The following is a 16,834-nucleotide window of genomic DNA, read 5'->3' as shown; positions in this document are numbered from 1 at the left end:
AGAGACCAGATCGGAGCATCAAGGACGAGGTTCAGGGGGAGTGGCAGTTCTATTCAAGGAGTTGCAGCCATTGATATATAAAGCGCACAAGGATGAGCAATAGGATCTGTGGTGTTTGTAGTTAACAAACCGTATGGAGAAAATGGGGAAGCCCAAGAACCGTCGTGAGAATGATCGGAAGCCTGTCATTTCATGAACCTCCAACCCAGTGTGGCCAGGTGGCTAAATTGTGTAAAACCCCAGGAGGGCCAGATGTAGCAATCTGCACCGTAAACGTCCTCCGAATCAAGGAAAGCCAGCCTAAGCAGTCTGCACTGTAGAAGCTACCGTTAGCTGCAGCAGTCACCGATAGACTGCACGGACCACCATCGGATGGTGTCCTGTCAGTAGGTAGGGTAATCCAAGATGAGGGGAAAGTGTCACAAAGTGATGACGTGGCGGACAGCAAAAACCCTAATTTCTGCCAGAAACCCTAAAATTCCTGCAAACCCTAATTTTTGCCAAAAACCCTAAATTCCGGAAATCGCGGAGGCAGATTTTTTTTTTTTTTTTTTTTTTTTTTAAATTTGGAAAATGATGAGCGACGCGAATTTTGCTTTTGCTTTTTTTTATTAAAAAAAAAGAGAAAAGACTCTCTAAGAGAGAGAGAGAACTGATGCTTTTGATTTTTAAAAGCTTTTGGGGCTCTGCTTTTGGGCATCCCTTGTAACCTTTAAATTAGTGGTGAGGGCCTCACTTCTCAGAGCATCTGGACGCAGAGTCTGAGAGTGAAACCCTAACCGCTCTCTTGTACTTTGATGATTGATTAATACAAAAAGAAATACCGAAAGGGGCGTCAGTCTTTGGGGCCAATATCTCTAGGCACGGAACTCCGTCGGGCCAGTGCAAATCTATTGTGATCTGTGAATTGTTTTGAAGTGGTTATTTGGTGCTGTCGCGGTTGATTCTTGACTTGGAGTGTCCAAGTTTGTTACAGTGGTATCAGAGCACGGCCGATTTCTCTTCTACGGGAAATCCGATCTCCGAATTTTTTTTCCGCGGCACCTATGGCTTCAGGCAATGATCAGTCGACTCCCTCTGCGTCTGGAGATGCGGGCTGGGATCACAACGAAGATTCAGACAGAGAGTATGGCCCGCCTCGGCCTACTCAGGCGGAGCAAACAGAGATGGAGCGTCGTCAATTGATTGGCGATGCAACAAAGATGATGCTCAATTTTGCCAAGGACCCGAAGATGGTAAAATATATGAACCAGACCTCTTTGAAAGAGGTACAGATGGAGTGGCAGAGAACCACAACACCACTCCCGAAACCCGCTCTCAAGAAACCTTTTGCCTCCAAGAAATATACGGAGAAGGAACTGGAGAACGTGGTTGATGCACGGATTGCTCAGCTTTTCGACGTGCAAAAGAAAGGCAAAAAGCACGGCAAAAAGCAGAACAAAGGTACTGACTTCCCGGGATATTTGGGTCGTCAGTCGACATTCGACAAAGCAAAGAAACGGAAGAAGCGTGTTCGATTTGAAGGAGTACCCAGTTCTTCTTCTTCTTCTTCTGACAGTTCTTCTAGCTCCTCGGATTAGAGCGAAGAAGACAGAAAAAAAGCAAAAAGCGAAGCAAGACACAAAGCTTCGGAACGGGCAAGAAAAAGGCAAAGAAGGCTACATCTCGCCCAGAGACTGACAGTTCTACTGAGGACTCGTCTACAGACAGCTCAGACTCCGATGACGGAAAGTTTTATGCGAACAAGAAGAATTTTTACAAAGCCAACCAGTATGACTTTCTCGAAGATAACAGCAAGAAAGTCCGAGAGTTTAAGGAAGGTGGCCACTCGATCAAGTTTGATACTTTTCAGGATACTCAGATGCTTCGAAGGCTTTGTCTCTTATACAGCAGTTTGACATCGCTTTCGCGGGAGGACGCTATTCAGAGCACTCCAAGATTCGGAGAGCTGCCTCTTACTCTGAGGGGAATGCTCGTACTTGGTGGTCCACGCTTCTATTAAGCAAGACTGTGCCAGTTACATGGCTGAAATTCAAGAGGCTTTTTATTTCTTCTTGGTTGACTCAAGAGTTTGAGCAAGATATACGAGCTGCTTGGAACCATCTCCGGATGACCAAGAGCGATACAGTGAATTCTTATTGTGAAAGATTCTGGAGCTCTTTTCTACCCGCCTCTTCATTCAAGAAGATCTCGTTCAGAGAACAAATTGAGCGGTTTACCTTGGGTCTACCTACAGAGATCCGAGATCACTGCTTGGAACAGAAGTCAGCTTCTATTCAGGAGTTGATGAGTCATGCGAAGCGGGGCTTTGCCATTCACTCTGGCAGTCTGACCTACCCCACAGATGAGGCCATGACACAACGAGCCAAACAGACTTCTGGAAATGAAAGTAGAATGAAAAAGAGCAACCCAGAGAAAAAAAAAGGATGCACGACCCAAGCTTACTCCTGAGGAGAGAGCTCGCTTCATCAGAGAGGGGAAGTGCTTTGGATGCGGGGAACATGGACATATTTCCGCGAAGTGCCCTGATACGGCACAGAAAGAACAGCATGATGAAAACGACGACAGGTCTGAGAGTTCGAGAGCAGCTGAGGAATGTGGCAGAAAAGGCAGATAGAAAAGCAGAACTGGTACCACATGGTGTGGGACCTGCACCGAATCTAATGAATGAAAGTACAAACTTTGCCGCTTTCGGGGCAAAGCGAAGGATCAGGAAGCTCTTTTGAAGGAGCCAAGGCCAACTTCTTTTCACTTGGAATTGGCGGCTCGATTTGGAACTACGCCCGACAGACTGACGCCACAGGCGGAGGTAGTTCCACTGGCACCCGGATGGGATGTTGCCATTACACCGAGCATTGGCAAACTTTGTTTGCAATGACAGGGGTGTTCAGGGCACGCGAGTGACGTTCTACTCGGGATCCCTTGGTACCACAAGAACTACGCCGTGGTTGACTACCGAGCCGAGAAAGCGACTTTGATAAATGAAGGGCTTAGAGATTGTACTTGATGAACTTCAGTTTTCTTACTCATTCTTTTGGGAGAACTGAACCATGGATAAAAGTTGAATATGTTTTGACCTGAAGAAAAGAACGCCAAGATTTTTTTCTCCACACTCATGCCGATTGCTTTTGAGAGGGCCTGAAGATCATACCATTGATCTGATATCTGGAAGCACACCACCGAATCGGCCACCTTATTGTGTGAGCCGAGTACAGAATGAAAAGATTATGAACCAAGTGAAAGACCTCTTGGAAAAGGGTCTTGTCCAGCCTAGTACTTCACCGTATTGCTCTCCAGTATTGTTGGTTTTGAAGAAAGACGGATCTTGGAGAATGTGCATCGATTATAGAGCTCTCAACAAAATCACCATCAAGAACAGATTTCCAATTCCTAGGATCGATGATATACTCGACAGGTTACAGGGATCCTCATGCTTTAGCAGGATTGACTTGAAGAGTGGATATCATCAGATCAGGATAGCACCAGGAGATGTCTACAAGACAGCTTTTCGGACGACTTTTGGGTTATTTTTTGGTGATGCCTTTTGGCTTAACCAATGCTCCTGCGACATTTAACCGGATGATGGATAGGATTTTTCGAGAGTACAGGCTATTTGTTGGCACTTTCTTTGACGACATCATTGTTTTCTCCAAGAATGAGGCAGAACACAGCGATCATCTGCTTCAAGTCTTTCAGGCATTACGAGATCACACATTAGTGATTAATGCTACGAAAAGTGAACTTTTCCTACCAGAGATACATTTTTTGGGACACATTGTGTCAACAACAGGAGTGCAAATGAACCCGGCCAAGATAGAGACTATCCGTGATTGGCCCGATTTGAAGAATGTCCATGAGGTTAGAAGCTTCTTGGGACTATGTTCGTACTACAGGCGGTTCATACGAAAGTTTGCAGAGGTTGCTTCCCCTTTGCATATCTTGACACAGAAAGGAGTACCTTTTTCGTGGGGACCCACAGAGGTGACTGCCTTTCAGACATTGAAAGAGAAATTGACTACGGGACCTATTTTGACTTTGCCGGACTTGCAGAAGTCATTTGAAGTATATTGTGATGCTTGTGGTCGTAGTCTGGGTGCGGTCTTGATGCAAGAAGGCCATGTCATAGCTTACGAGAGCCGTTTGTTCTCTAGGCCGGAGATGACAGCACAGATTTATGAGAAAGAGCTTTTGGCGGTTATCCATGCTCTTACTCAGTGGCGGCATTACCTACTCGGAGCGGATTTTACTGTCTTTACAGACCATCAGAGTTTGCGCTACTTCTTGTCACAGAAGCAGCTTTCGGAAAAACAGATGCGGTGGGCGAACATCTTGTCACAGTTCCACTTCCAGATTGTCCATGTGCAGGGACAGAAGAATGTGGTGGCAGATGCTTTGTCTCGGAAACCGTTGGTTCTGGCTATTTCCGCGATACATCATAGGAGCTTCGAGGATATGGTCGATCAGTATGCCACAGATACAGATTTTGCAGATATTTTCACACGGATACGGGAGGGGGAGATAGTAGCTGGATACTCCCTTCGGGAAGGCTACTTGATGAAAAAGACTATGTTGTGCGTTACACAGCCGTTGAGGGAAAAGGTTATGACTGAATGCCATTGTCCACCTTTTACGGGTCACCGCGGCATTGCTACCACCATGAAAGGGGTAGAGAGAGATTTCTTTTGGCGGAGACTGAAGAAGGATGTGGAAGAGTTTGTGCGCAGTTGCTTGGTATGCTAGAAGGTCAAGTTTGACAGGCATAAGGCACAGGGATTGTTACAGCCTTTACCCATACCCACCCACCCGCCCCTGGGAAAATATTGAAATGGATTTCATTTTTTTTTATCTCCCGAGAATACAGAATGATCACGATGATTTTCCGATTACATGGCACGCCTGAGACGATTGTCTCCGACAGAGACCCCAGATTTATGAGTTTGTTTTGGAAGGCAATTTGGGAGAACATTGGGACGCGGTTGCAGTTCTCGTCATCGTTCCACTTGCAGACTGACGGGCAATTTGAGATTGCCAATTCAGTGATTTTAGATTTATTGAAGTCTTGTATCTCGCATCAGAAGACTCAATGGGAAAAGAACTTACCTTTGGTGGAATTTGCCTACAATAACACGATACACTCTTCGACGGGGAAGACGCCATGAGAGATTGTTGAAACTGCTGCGAAGGTTCCATCCTTCCTGAGCACGAAAGATAAGATCTTTGAAGCGGATGAATATACGCGAGATCTGGATACGGCTTTTGCCAAGGTTCGCGAGACTTTGCAGAAGTCTCAAGAACGACAGAAAAAGGCAGCGGATCGCCATCGTCGCGACTGGAAACTGAAGGAGGATGATTGGGTGCTCTTACTTTTGAGAAGGCACGCCTAAGAAAAAAAAAAAGGGAAAGGAGAGGCTTTTTCCAAAGCTTAGTATGTGATACTACGGACCTTTCCAGATTACTGACAAGATAAATGATGTCTCCTTCCGATTGGACCTGCCAGATACTTGGAGGATTCATAATGCATTGCATGTGAGTCTCTTGAACCCTGTTAAGGGTGATGTGCCTGATGATGGGGAGCCTGATGAGCAACCCGAAGTGGAAGAAAACGAGGAGATCCTTGTTCCTAAACAGATTTTGGCACATAAGGATACGAAGAATAAGGGTAAAGTCCGAAGGCGGTTCTTGGTTAAGTTCAAGAACTTTCCCGCATTTGATGCGAAGTGGATGGAGGAGGAGGACCTAGCAGATACTCCTCGGATTGTGAAACTTTACCTCGATGTTTTGGTTTAGCATAGTCTACTCCAAACGGAACCCAGAAACTCAGCTTGGCCGAAGATCTGGTGCAGTGGGATGCACAAGAGGGGAGTCGCTCCACTCCTTTGTCAACAGATGCCTCGATTTTGATACTAAAGTCACTGATGTCTCTTTGAGCTTCAGGGATACTGAGAGCTGACAGTATTCTGCTGGATGACTTTATGAAATGGAATTCCTGATTATGATACTGATTTGTTCTTGACTTCTTGTGAGTACAGGAACTGATAGACGAAATGACTGCAGCATTTTGGTCTGATTGATCTCGAATAGACATGGTTGCAATAGGGGTTAGTCAATCGGACATCGATGAGGTCCCGATTGGACCTAGATGTGATTGCTAGCTACATTGCCGATAAATCATGGTCTAAGATCCGAATGAATGTTGAATGTCATGTGATGTCCTGTGATGTCTGGTGATGTCCTGTGATGTCATGTGATGTGACTGTCGATTTTGTACATGTGCTAGATGTGTGTTCCTAGTACGTAGGTACTAACAGTCAGTGTCTGCTAAGACGGTTTATGGCTTTTGTCGGTTTTGCAGGCGTAATCGCGGTCGATTACAATGCTTTCAAGAGGGGGGTATGTCACAAAGTGATGACGTGGCGGACAGCAAAAACCCTAATTTCTGCCAGAAACCCTAAAATTCCTGCAAACCCTAATTTTTGCCAAAAACCCTAAATTCCGGAAATCGCGGAGGCGGATTATTTATTTTTTTAAAAATTTATTTTATTTTTTTTTTTTGGAAAATGATGAGCGACGCGAATTTTGCTTTTGCTTTTTTTTATTAAAAAAAAAGAGAAAAGACTCTCTAAGAGAGAGAGAGAACTAATGCTTTTGATTTTTAAAAGCTTTTGGGGCTCTGCTTTTGGGCATCCCTTGTAACCTTTAAATTAGTGGTGAGGGCCTCACTTCTCAGAGCATCTGGACGCAGAGTCTGAGAGTGAAACCCTAACCGCTCTCTTGTACTTTGATGATTGATTAATACAAAAAGAAATACCGAAAGGGGCGCCAGTCTTTGGGGCCAATATCTCTAGGCACGGAACTCCGCCGGGCCAGTGCAAATCTATTGTGATCTGTGAATTGTTTTGAAGTGGTTATTTGGTGCTGTCGCGGTTGATTCTTGACTTGGAGTGTCCAAGTTTGTTACAGAAAGCGAGACTCGACAGTCTGCATTGTGAAAGGCCTCTAAGAAGAGGTGTGGTCAAACCAAGCTATCTACACCGTTGATCATCCTATAGAAGTAGGGGAGCCAGATTGAGAAGTCTGCGCTATGAAGATCCTCTGACACGAGGAAAGGCCAGACCGATATATATGCGCCGTCTTGCCTGTATCTTTGAGTGGAGAAGCCAAAGGCTGCAAGGAGAAGCACCATTGCTGAGACTGGACGAGAAAGTTGGCCGAGAGCAAGGCTCTCCGGTATCAACCAAGACAAAATCCGCGCCAACAATGCCACCAAATCACAACTCGTTGTGGCTCTCAATGTGAATGAGCTAGGAGTGGCCTACTGTCCAGGTCGGGGGATAAGTCTGTTGGAAGGTTACCGAGGGTGAGTCTATGCAACTCTGAAGGTAGCAATCCAAATGATCAGGAGTGTAGAAGAGCAATTGCACTACCATCCAAGCCGGGCTCTGGGTGACTCTGGATGTAGTCGCGGGATGCCTGATCTCCCGCATCTTGCCGGTACACTCTCCAAGAGAGTCCAAAGCACTGAAGTCCCACTCCAGTCTGTAGATCCAAGCAATAAACCTGTCCAAGAAGAGATCCAAGATCTTCTCCCTAAGTCCATGTAGATGCTCCTATGTAAGCAAGTGATCTGACGTGTCGAGGTCAAGTGGCAAGTGTCTGTCCAACCAAGATGGTGGTGTCCTCTCTGGGAATGTTGGAATCCCATATGCCATGAGGATAACATATCTCATGTGAACTCCTTTGATGAGTGCAAAGGTGTCCCCATAGCAAACCATAAGTCACCACCCCCTCTAGAGTGTGCAACCGCTGAATGATGGCTGGAATGAATGGATCTCCCAAGGATCGTACGCCCGTAGATGATCAAGCCGATGTCGAAGATACCGTGTACTGCAGCTGACACTGAGAGACCGCATGGACCACCATCCTGCTGTCCACCCAAAAACACAACTGCAAGGTGATGAAAACGCTGCTGTCCAGCGATTTTCAGCGTGCTCATACGCTCCCGGCAGGGTCCAGAGCGGTGCAAAGGGTGTAGGGAGGGCGGGGAATCAATGTCACAACCACAAGTGGGCTGAAAACAGAGAAAACAGCAGGTGTATGGCTGAAATCTGTAGCAGATTTGAAGAGGAACAAGACCAGCAAGGCACCGGATGCCGAGCCGGGTCGAGTAGGCAAGATCCAGGGTTGAAAAGCTGAGCGCTGCCCCCTTGCTGTCAAAATGCTGCAGCTGTCCACAAACGCCATATCTGGCCAAAAACGCAAGTGGAGGGAGGGATGTTCCGGCGACGAAAATGCCCCAAAGTTGTAGCGCTGGCAGCCAAAAGTAAAAACGCTCACCTGATTTGCAAAAACGCAGGTGGAGGGGGGTTCCTCCACGATGAAAAACTCCAGATTTTGTCGCTTGCCTGGCTTTTTGCAAAACGCTGGCAGATTTTCATAAAAACGCTGATTGTGTTGATCCCTTGGGAGGAAATCTGATGCAAATGGTGAAGCGCCCCTAACCATGAAGAGCCTGAACCTGCTCTGATATCATGAGAGAGAGAGAGAGAGAGAGAGAGAGAGAGAGAGAGAGAGAGACGAGATATGGTGAAGAGGGGGCGATCAGTCCCCCCATGACTACCAAAGCAAGAGACCCAATACACAATGATCAGTTGATGGAAGTGGCTACCCCCTGGCCCCATAAATAGGTGCCCAAGGGGAGGTAGGGCAATGCCATATAAAATCCCCCACAACCCAACAAGAAAAGAAATATATATGAGGGCGCCCAAACAAGGTGGGCGGCCGGCCCCAAACTCGAGCAGCCGGACCAAGTACAACCTAGACTACGAGTGGCCAGCCAAGAGACATACTAGCCGTACAAGTATGCCCTAGACCGGTGTGAAGCAGCAGAGTGGTGTACGTCTAACAATACTCTCGCAGTCTTCCGTGTGGAAGTGTAGAGCTAAGGGTTCCAGCATTGTACTGAGTTGAAGCAATATAAAGAAATACCGAAAGGGGTACCAGGGTTTGGGGCCAATGCTCTTTGAGAATGGAATTCCGCCACTCCGCGTCCCGTTACAAAAGGTCGGACAATTGAAATGTCAAGGGTCAAGGGCACTCAAAAGGCTAGGCTAGTACCTATATAAAGACTCCTTCAAAGGTATTTGAGGAAAATTGATCATCAATTTTTGGGCAATCTCTCTCTTTGAGCACTTGTGAAGACGACCAAGGCTTTGAGTTTTCTTGAAGATGACGAAGGCTTGAGCACTTGTGAAGATCAAAAAGGCCTTGAGCACTTGTGACAGCAACTTGTATTGGCCATCTTTTGCAATATAAAGAAATACCCTTTGGGGACACTCGTCTTGAGGGCCAACACAGAACTCCGCCTCTCTCTCTCTCTCTCTCTCTCTCTCTCTCTCTCTCTCTCTCTCTCTCTCCACATATATATATATATATATATATATATATATATATATATATAGATAGATAGATATAGATATATGATACCTCAGACTCCAGAGGCGTTGATGCGAGAGCTTGATATACAGAAATGGGCATGTCTAGATTATCACAAGATCGAGCACACTGAGTATGGCAGAATGGCCTACAAAGATTCCCTGCGCAGGTGGTTTTACATGCTTTCCACATCGGCATGATGCTAGTATAGTGGATTATGTTATGGCTCCGCAAGGACTCATTCCTTCCTTTCAAGATTTCATGGTGGGAACTAGGCCGGTTGGGTAGCGATCGATCGTGCTATCTTGTCTTTCACTCTATTGTTCCAGTTCAGCATAGCTCCATTGGGAGAGGTATCCACACATACTCGATATACCTTCACGAGGGAGACGGATCCCGTGTACACTAATAAGACATACACGCAACTATGCACTCAAGAGCCAGAACAACCACTAGATGAGCTCACCCAGATTCTGACAGAGACGCTCCATGATGCAACATCAGAGGTATATCCCCACAGCCAGCCTACGCGCAGACGATCTCGGACCATGCCTCAAAAAGTTGGTATGATGAGGACTGTAGAGAGACGAGGATCAGATTACAAAGAGAGGTGCTCATGGGTACTACTACACATAGACAGTCACGGATTATATTTCGCCGCCTAGTGCGACAAAAGAAGAGGGCTTACCTATCTCAGTTAGGGTGTGATCTGTATCAGCTAGGGTGTGATCTGTACTATTGGACATAGACAGTCACGAATTATCTTTCGCCACCTAGTGCGACGAAAGAAGAGGGCTTACCTATCTCAGTTAGAGTGTGATCTTTGTCAGTTGTTTATGAGTCAGGACTCTAGTGAGGCATAGAGGCTTTTCCATGAGCACTCTCCACCGCCAACCATCACTTCCACAAAGACATGGGGGGAATATGCTACATCTCTCTATACAGCATCGGGGCAGCCACCTTTGCTTGACCCTCTAGAGGCATGCCCAGAAACATGTACTTTCTTTATTGCTGAGAGGGTAAGGAAAGCCATTGACAGGATGAAGATAGGAAGAGCACAAGATCATGATGGTCTAGTAGCAGAGACCTTCATCCATGCCAGAGATACGCTTGCACAGCCTCTTGCTATGATGTTTAATAGAGCCATGTATGAGGGTTTCCTGAGACTTGGAGTATGTCTACAATTGTGCCTATCTTCAAGTCGGGAGACCCTATTCTTCCCGGGAATTACTGCACCATCATGGTTGTTCACACTCTGGCTAGGCTATATGCATCAATTCTTGAGCATGAGTTGAGTGGATGGGCAAAGAGAGAGGGCATACAGGCAGGAGGACAGGCAAGGTTCACGAGAGGTTTCTCCACTCTTGACCAGATTTTGACACTCGGAGCCATTATTGAAGAGGGTAGACACCACGGCAAGAGGATTTATTGTAGCTTTGTGGATTTCCGCAAAGCCTTTGATACAATGCCACGAGCAAGACTCATACGCAAATTGCAGGACATGGGGGTGCCCACAGAGCTGATTTGAGGGATCTTAACTTTATACAAGACAGTGGTAGGACGGGTACGCACTACTCAAGGCATGTCCGACATGGTTCACTCCACACTGGGGTGAAGCAGGGTTGTCCCCTATCGTTGGGATATATGTAGATGAGTTTTCAGATTATGTGGAGAAAGAGGGTGATAGAGGCTCAGCTTGCAGGGACATGGATTCCGTTGCTATTATATGCTGATGATATTGTGTTGATCTCAGATTCTCCAGAGAGGATGCAACGTCATTTGGATGCATTGTATGTATTTGCATTGAACAAACAGATTGTCTATGAACCTTGGTAAGACCAAGGTAATGGTGTTTAACACTACGGCGCAATGGGTAAGGAGGTCCGCCCCCACTTTCACATGGTCGAGAGACTGTGGAGTATGCAGATACATATACTTATCTTGGGGCGGTTTTCAGTGGTCCAATATTTTCCTTGAGGTGTGCAGCAGATACACGATTGACCAGACCTTGTGCAACATTGGGGAGACTTGAGAGGATATGTTCGCAGGTTCAGTTCCAGGAACCTCAGCGGCTCTTTGACACTTTGGTCACTTTGGCCATGCTGTACGGAGTGGAGATATAGGGCCCCTCAGTTGATCATCATAGCAGAATTGGCAATACTTATGGATGGAGATGTATGGAGAGGCCCTTGGTGTCTATGATTTCTCGGATGATTAGGGCCAAGGCCTCAGTACCACATGACATTGTTAGGGTGGAGCTCGCTGCTCCTCCATTGGTAGTGGAGGCACTCACTCGATCAGTTTCATTTATGCATAGCACCTGGGCTCTCCAGTCTCCCTAGAGACAGATATGCTCGATTAGCACTAGAGTCTTCGCGACATCTGGCATTGCAGGGAGATAGATCATGTTGATATGCGGAGATGGTATCTTGGTTTCAGTTACATGGCTTTAGTATGGATCGGCTACCCCCATTTCAGTACTCTGTGGATGCACCCTTCATCTCCCTCACTAGGGCAGAGATTACCAGGCTCATCAGACAAGACTTGATTCAGTTGGATACGAAGAGGACATGGATACAGCCTACACATAAGTTGGGTATGAAGATGGTTTTCTATAGAGAGCATCTTCTCCAGCTCACGGAGGATGGTTTTGTGATTAGACTAGGATACATGGATACTCATCTATCCCACAGGATACGATGTGCTATTGGTCAGATATGCACATCCTCACAGCAGCTGGAGATCGAGCCAGGCAGATTTAGAGGAGTACCTACTGAGTCCAAGATTTGTCAGGTGCACCAAATAGAGCCCGAGGCAGAGCTATATTACATGTCACTAGGCAGAGCTATATTACATGTCACTGCCCAGCAGCGTAACCGCGAAACGTTTCAAGGCCGAAACGTTTCACCTTGAAACGCGACGTTTCACCACGAAACGTTTCAGTCCAAAATGAGAGCATAGTGAAACGTAAGACCGAAACGTGTGTTTAGCGACTTTGAAACTAAAACTATGGTCACTTGTTGTTAGTGAAACGGCTCGTGTTTCAATTGGTGAGCGAAACGTTTCAAGGCTCGAAACATTTCACCTGTCCTGACCTGACGAAACGCGTTTCATGGTGACGCTACTGCCCAGTATACCATGAGATACAAGGCTGCTTTCACTATCTATTCAAAGAGGGTTTTGGACCACTTTCTAGAGTCATGAGATACTAGGATGAGAGATGCCTCGGATTATACTTACTGAAGATTTGCAAACACAAAGAGGACCTCTTGAAGAGGGGCACAATGAGAGAGATCCAGCAACAACGGCAGATTACAGATTCCTTTCAGTCACAGACAGAGGAGTTCGAGCAGCCCCCACAGCATAGCAGCACCAGAGGCACATTGCTTGATCGGGCAATGGAGTTGGGGCGGTCACGTCGTACACAGATGAGGGGGCCCACTCGACTTGGGCTGACCAATCACTACTGTCAAGGTGCTCAATAAAGTTCTTTGCCTTTGATGGTACTTTTTTTATGTTGTGTTTTGTGCTTCTTCCTCATGCTTTCTCTTTCTGTCCTTCGTTCTTTCACTTTTTTGCTTGTGTGGTGTATGTGTCGCTCCATGTTATACTAGAACTTCTGGATGGGCAGCTGTGTTTTTAAACGAGTTTTAGTGGGGATGTCATAATATTTAGTAATATGCATGATGGAGCTGATGTGATTACATTGTCTTGTGGATGAGTACTTGAGTCTATAGATTGCACTTTGCTTTATAGGTGAATCTGAACTTTTCCCAGAATCATCTCGGATATGTATGTTATTTGCTGGATTATCTTTGTTTGTGTCAAACAACGCCTTCAATATTGGAACACTGATTACGTTGTCTTGTGGATGAGGACTAGAGTCTATAATTTGCACTCTGCTTTAGGAAAAATCTGGGTTGTTCACCCAGATTGCGACAGAGGATCCATACCATACTGGCGCAACATAGGAGCCATCCCGACATAATGCTTACCTTGGAGGACACTGAACCTCTATAGCCTTTTGGATACTAATGTATATGTATATGATGCCTCTACTGTTAGAGAGCTCCAATGTATCAGCTCACCCTTTGTATTCCCTTCGTATCATCTTTCACCCCACCCCTACCCACTATTTTCTTTTCAGTTCTTTGTACTTTTTGTTCCCAGACCAGGTATTAGATTCACCACATGTAACCTTTTGGTCTCATAAGTCATTTTGGCCTTTTGATGACATTAATATTACATCATATTTCATTTCTCTCTTCAAGTAGAAGTGTCTTTTCAAGTAGAAGTTTCTGCTATTGTGAATCACCATCAATTCATAATGTATAGAAAGGTTCCAAATTCCAGCGAGAGATCTCGACAAGACTGAGTACCAACGTCAACTCCAAGTTGACATGTGCGTGAAAAGAATGTTCAAGTACTCCAAGGAAAAGAAATATATAAAGTACCTGCAGAATCATTCACTTGGCGAGGTTCACTCTAAATGGCGAGAAGCCACCTCTCATGTCGGCCATGAAGACAAAAGCAAAGCCGGGTGCAAAAAAGCAGAAACAGAAAATTGTACTCGCAAGAAGAGTTTGACGAAGCTCTTGATAAGAAGATCACTCAATTGATGAAAAGTACCAAGTACTTTAGAAAGAAAAGTTAGTCAAAGGATCACCCCAGTCATCTACGCCGGAAATCAACTTTTGAGATGGCTAGTGGATCCAAGATGCGCGTTCGTTTCGAGGATGACCCCAGTTCTTCTTTGTCTTCAAAGAGTTCCAACATTTCCTCTTCCTCTAGTTCCAGTGAGGATGAGAAGAAGCGAAAGAAGCACAGAAAGACCGAGAAAATCAAGAAAAGCAAGAAAAGCAAATCCAAGAGAAAGTCTAGAAAGCAATCTAGCAGTTTAGAGGAGGAGACCTCATCCTCTTCCGATAATTCAGACAGTAAGAACAAGAAAAAGGAAGAGTTCAAGGATGGGAGTCAAGTAGTAAAGTTTGACACTTTTTCAAGCTTCAAGGATGCTTGTCGAGCTCTTGCGTTCATACAGTAGTTTGACATCGCTTTTTCTAGAGGGCGTTTCTTTGAAGACTCCAAGGTACGAAAGGTGGCGTGACGCGTCTTTTCTGAAAGGTAATGCACAGACATAGTGGTCGACCCTACTATTGCACAAAGAAGCATCCAAGAAGTAGGTAAAGTTTAAAAGAATCTTCACTTCGGCATGGTTAACGAAAGAGTATAAAGAGGACATCATTACGGCTTGGCTCATTGCTAGAGGGATTAATTTTTCACAATAGCTTCTTTTCAGAAGAATACCTATAAGAAACACGTAGAGCGGTTTTGTTGTGGTTTTCGAAAGTGATCCGACAGTGTTACCTAAAGCAAAAGTCACAAATCATTCAGAGGCTTATGGGACACGCCAAAGAAGATTTTGTATCCATTCCGGCTCTTTGACCTATCCAACAACCAATATCCAAGTCAACAGGGAAGGAGTCTTCTAAGGAAAAGAAGAAAGGCAAGAATCAAAGGAAGAAATCCACAAGGCCCAAATTGACAGAAGAGCAACGTGCTGAGTACTTCAGAGAGGGCAAGTGCTATGGCTATGATGAACAAGGACATGTCTTCTCGAAATGTCCAAAGAAAGAACCAAGGGAACCAACTCTTGGTTCATCAGACAATTCCGACAATTTAGAATGATGTGCCGAAGGACAAGAGTCAAAGCAACAATCATCACTTCCACGGCACGAGAAGAAGAACAGAAGGATAAGCTAGGTCCACCGATAATTTGGTCAAGGGCAAGAACTTTCTAGCTCTCGATGCAAAGTGGATGGGGAGGGAGGACTTTGCAGATTCTCCTCAATTTTGAGTTGTACCTTTAAGCTTTTGGATTAATAGCAGTGTCTATTACTTAAGTGATCAACGGATTGAATCTAGTGTGGTGTGTGCTACACAAGAGGGGAACCACCCCTATCTCCATGTAATGTGAGAAAGAATGTGAAGTTGATAGTGACAAGATTTAGTAGATCGAGACATCCGTGTGCGGTCTAATGTGATTGCTAAATAAGTTACAATGATCGTGATTTGTAGTTAGAGATCTCGACAGAGATAATGATGTAATGTGATGTGATTGTTCAGTGATTGATGTCTTTGTCCAAGTGCTAGATGGTGCAGTCTGGTGCATGGGAGCATAGAGTCAGTGTCTATTGAGCTAGTTTTTGTCTTTGTCTGTTTTGTAGGCGTAGCACAATTATTGCCAATGAGGTGGAAACTGATCTCCAAAAAAAGTCAGAATGCATATTCAAACCCTGAAAAAATAAGTGTTTTAGTGGTGATGACGAGTAAAATTTTTCTACTGCAACATACAAGAGCCACTATCTTTCTGTCAAATTGCAGGGGGAGACCAAAAGATTAGATAGAAATAAATGCTCTTTGATATACCACTCTTTTATCGGCCTTGCTTTTATCAGAATCTTCATTGGCTTTCTCATGTATTCGATGGTGATACCTCTGGTTAGAGGATTTAGAACAAGATTGCCTCTTCTTCCTCTCATTTCAGAGATTATTTCATGGACATCATCTACCCGAGCTTGATGCAATGTCAAGGTAATTGGATGCACAAGCTGATGTGACTATGGCAAAGGCAATGGCTGTCATGCGTCTCATATTTCTGAAGAGGGAACCCAATTTCCATATGGATGATTCTTGATGAGTTTGCAAAAGAAAAGCCAATTTAGAGTTTTCTGACAATTGGGCAAAAGAAACGTATGGGATCTCAAAAACTAGGCCTGCGATTCACAGCTTACTTTTAACTTGCAGAAGTAAATGCCGAGAAACAAGCCGCAACACTCCGAGAAGCTGAAGATCAAGTGAGCAAGTTTTGGGAGTTACCTTGACCGCATTTTTGTGAGGTTGCTCAGCGGAGACTTCATCGAGGCGCAACGCGTCCTCGGGGAAAGGCTCGAGGGAATCAAACTCCTCTTCCATGTCTGCGCCTCAAACACAAAATGGATCACTGAGCTTTGAAAGTAGGTAGAAATGGCGGGATCTTGCGCTGCTTCCTGCATGGCCGAGGCGTTTTGAATCACATCGTCCCGGCTTTCCAAATTATTACATTAGATCTAAGTACGCGTGGCTTTGCCCTTTTCTGTCGAATCTCATAATATGGCTGAAGGGGGAGTAAAGATTCTCTCGAATCTAAACTAATAATATGGCGGAAGGGGGAGTCCTTTACACTGCTCGAAATCTGCGACATAAAGGTTAAACTCCAAAACTTAAAAAAACCTCCGTGCACGCGATAAAGAGGGAAAGAGAGAGAGAGAGAGAGAGAGAGGTCGCCTTCAACGACGACTGGCAAAACTAGTACAAATTAATGTTGGTAAACCTTTTTGGCCTACCCAAAGGCATATTTAGT

At 45.3% G+C, this 16,834-nt stretch overlaps 1 protein-coding gene across 1 annotated transcript in view; it reads right to left on the bottom strand.

The window, feature by feature from the left end:
* The window catches only part of LOC147463349 (outer dynein arm protein 1-like), a 96,350-nt gene extending 79,744 nt beyond the window's left edge, over positions 1–16,606 (bottom strand). Inside the window, exon 1 of the mRNA XM_086488240.1 lies at positions 16,312–16,606. Within this exon, the coding sequence (XP_086344366.1) occupies positions 16,312–16,407 (96 nt within the window). The 5' untranslated portion in view covers positions 16,408–16,606. The remainder of the gene's footprint in view (positions 1–16,311) is intronic.
* Positions 16,607–16,834: the final 228 nt, after the last annotated feature.

Source organism: Adiantum capillus-veneris, chromosome 2, assembly GCF_014529385.1.
Source record: "Adiantum capillus-veneris isolate H3 chromosome 2, ASM1452938v2, whole genome shotgun sequence".
NCBI classification, from domain to species: Eukaryota; Viridiplantae; Streptophyta; class Polypodiopsida; order Polypodiales; family Pteridaceae; genus Adiantum; species Adiantum capillus-veneris.
The sequence above is the reverse complement of the archived record's forward strand: the minus strand, read 5'-3'. Positions and strand labels throughout refer to the sequence as shown.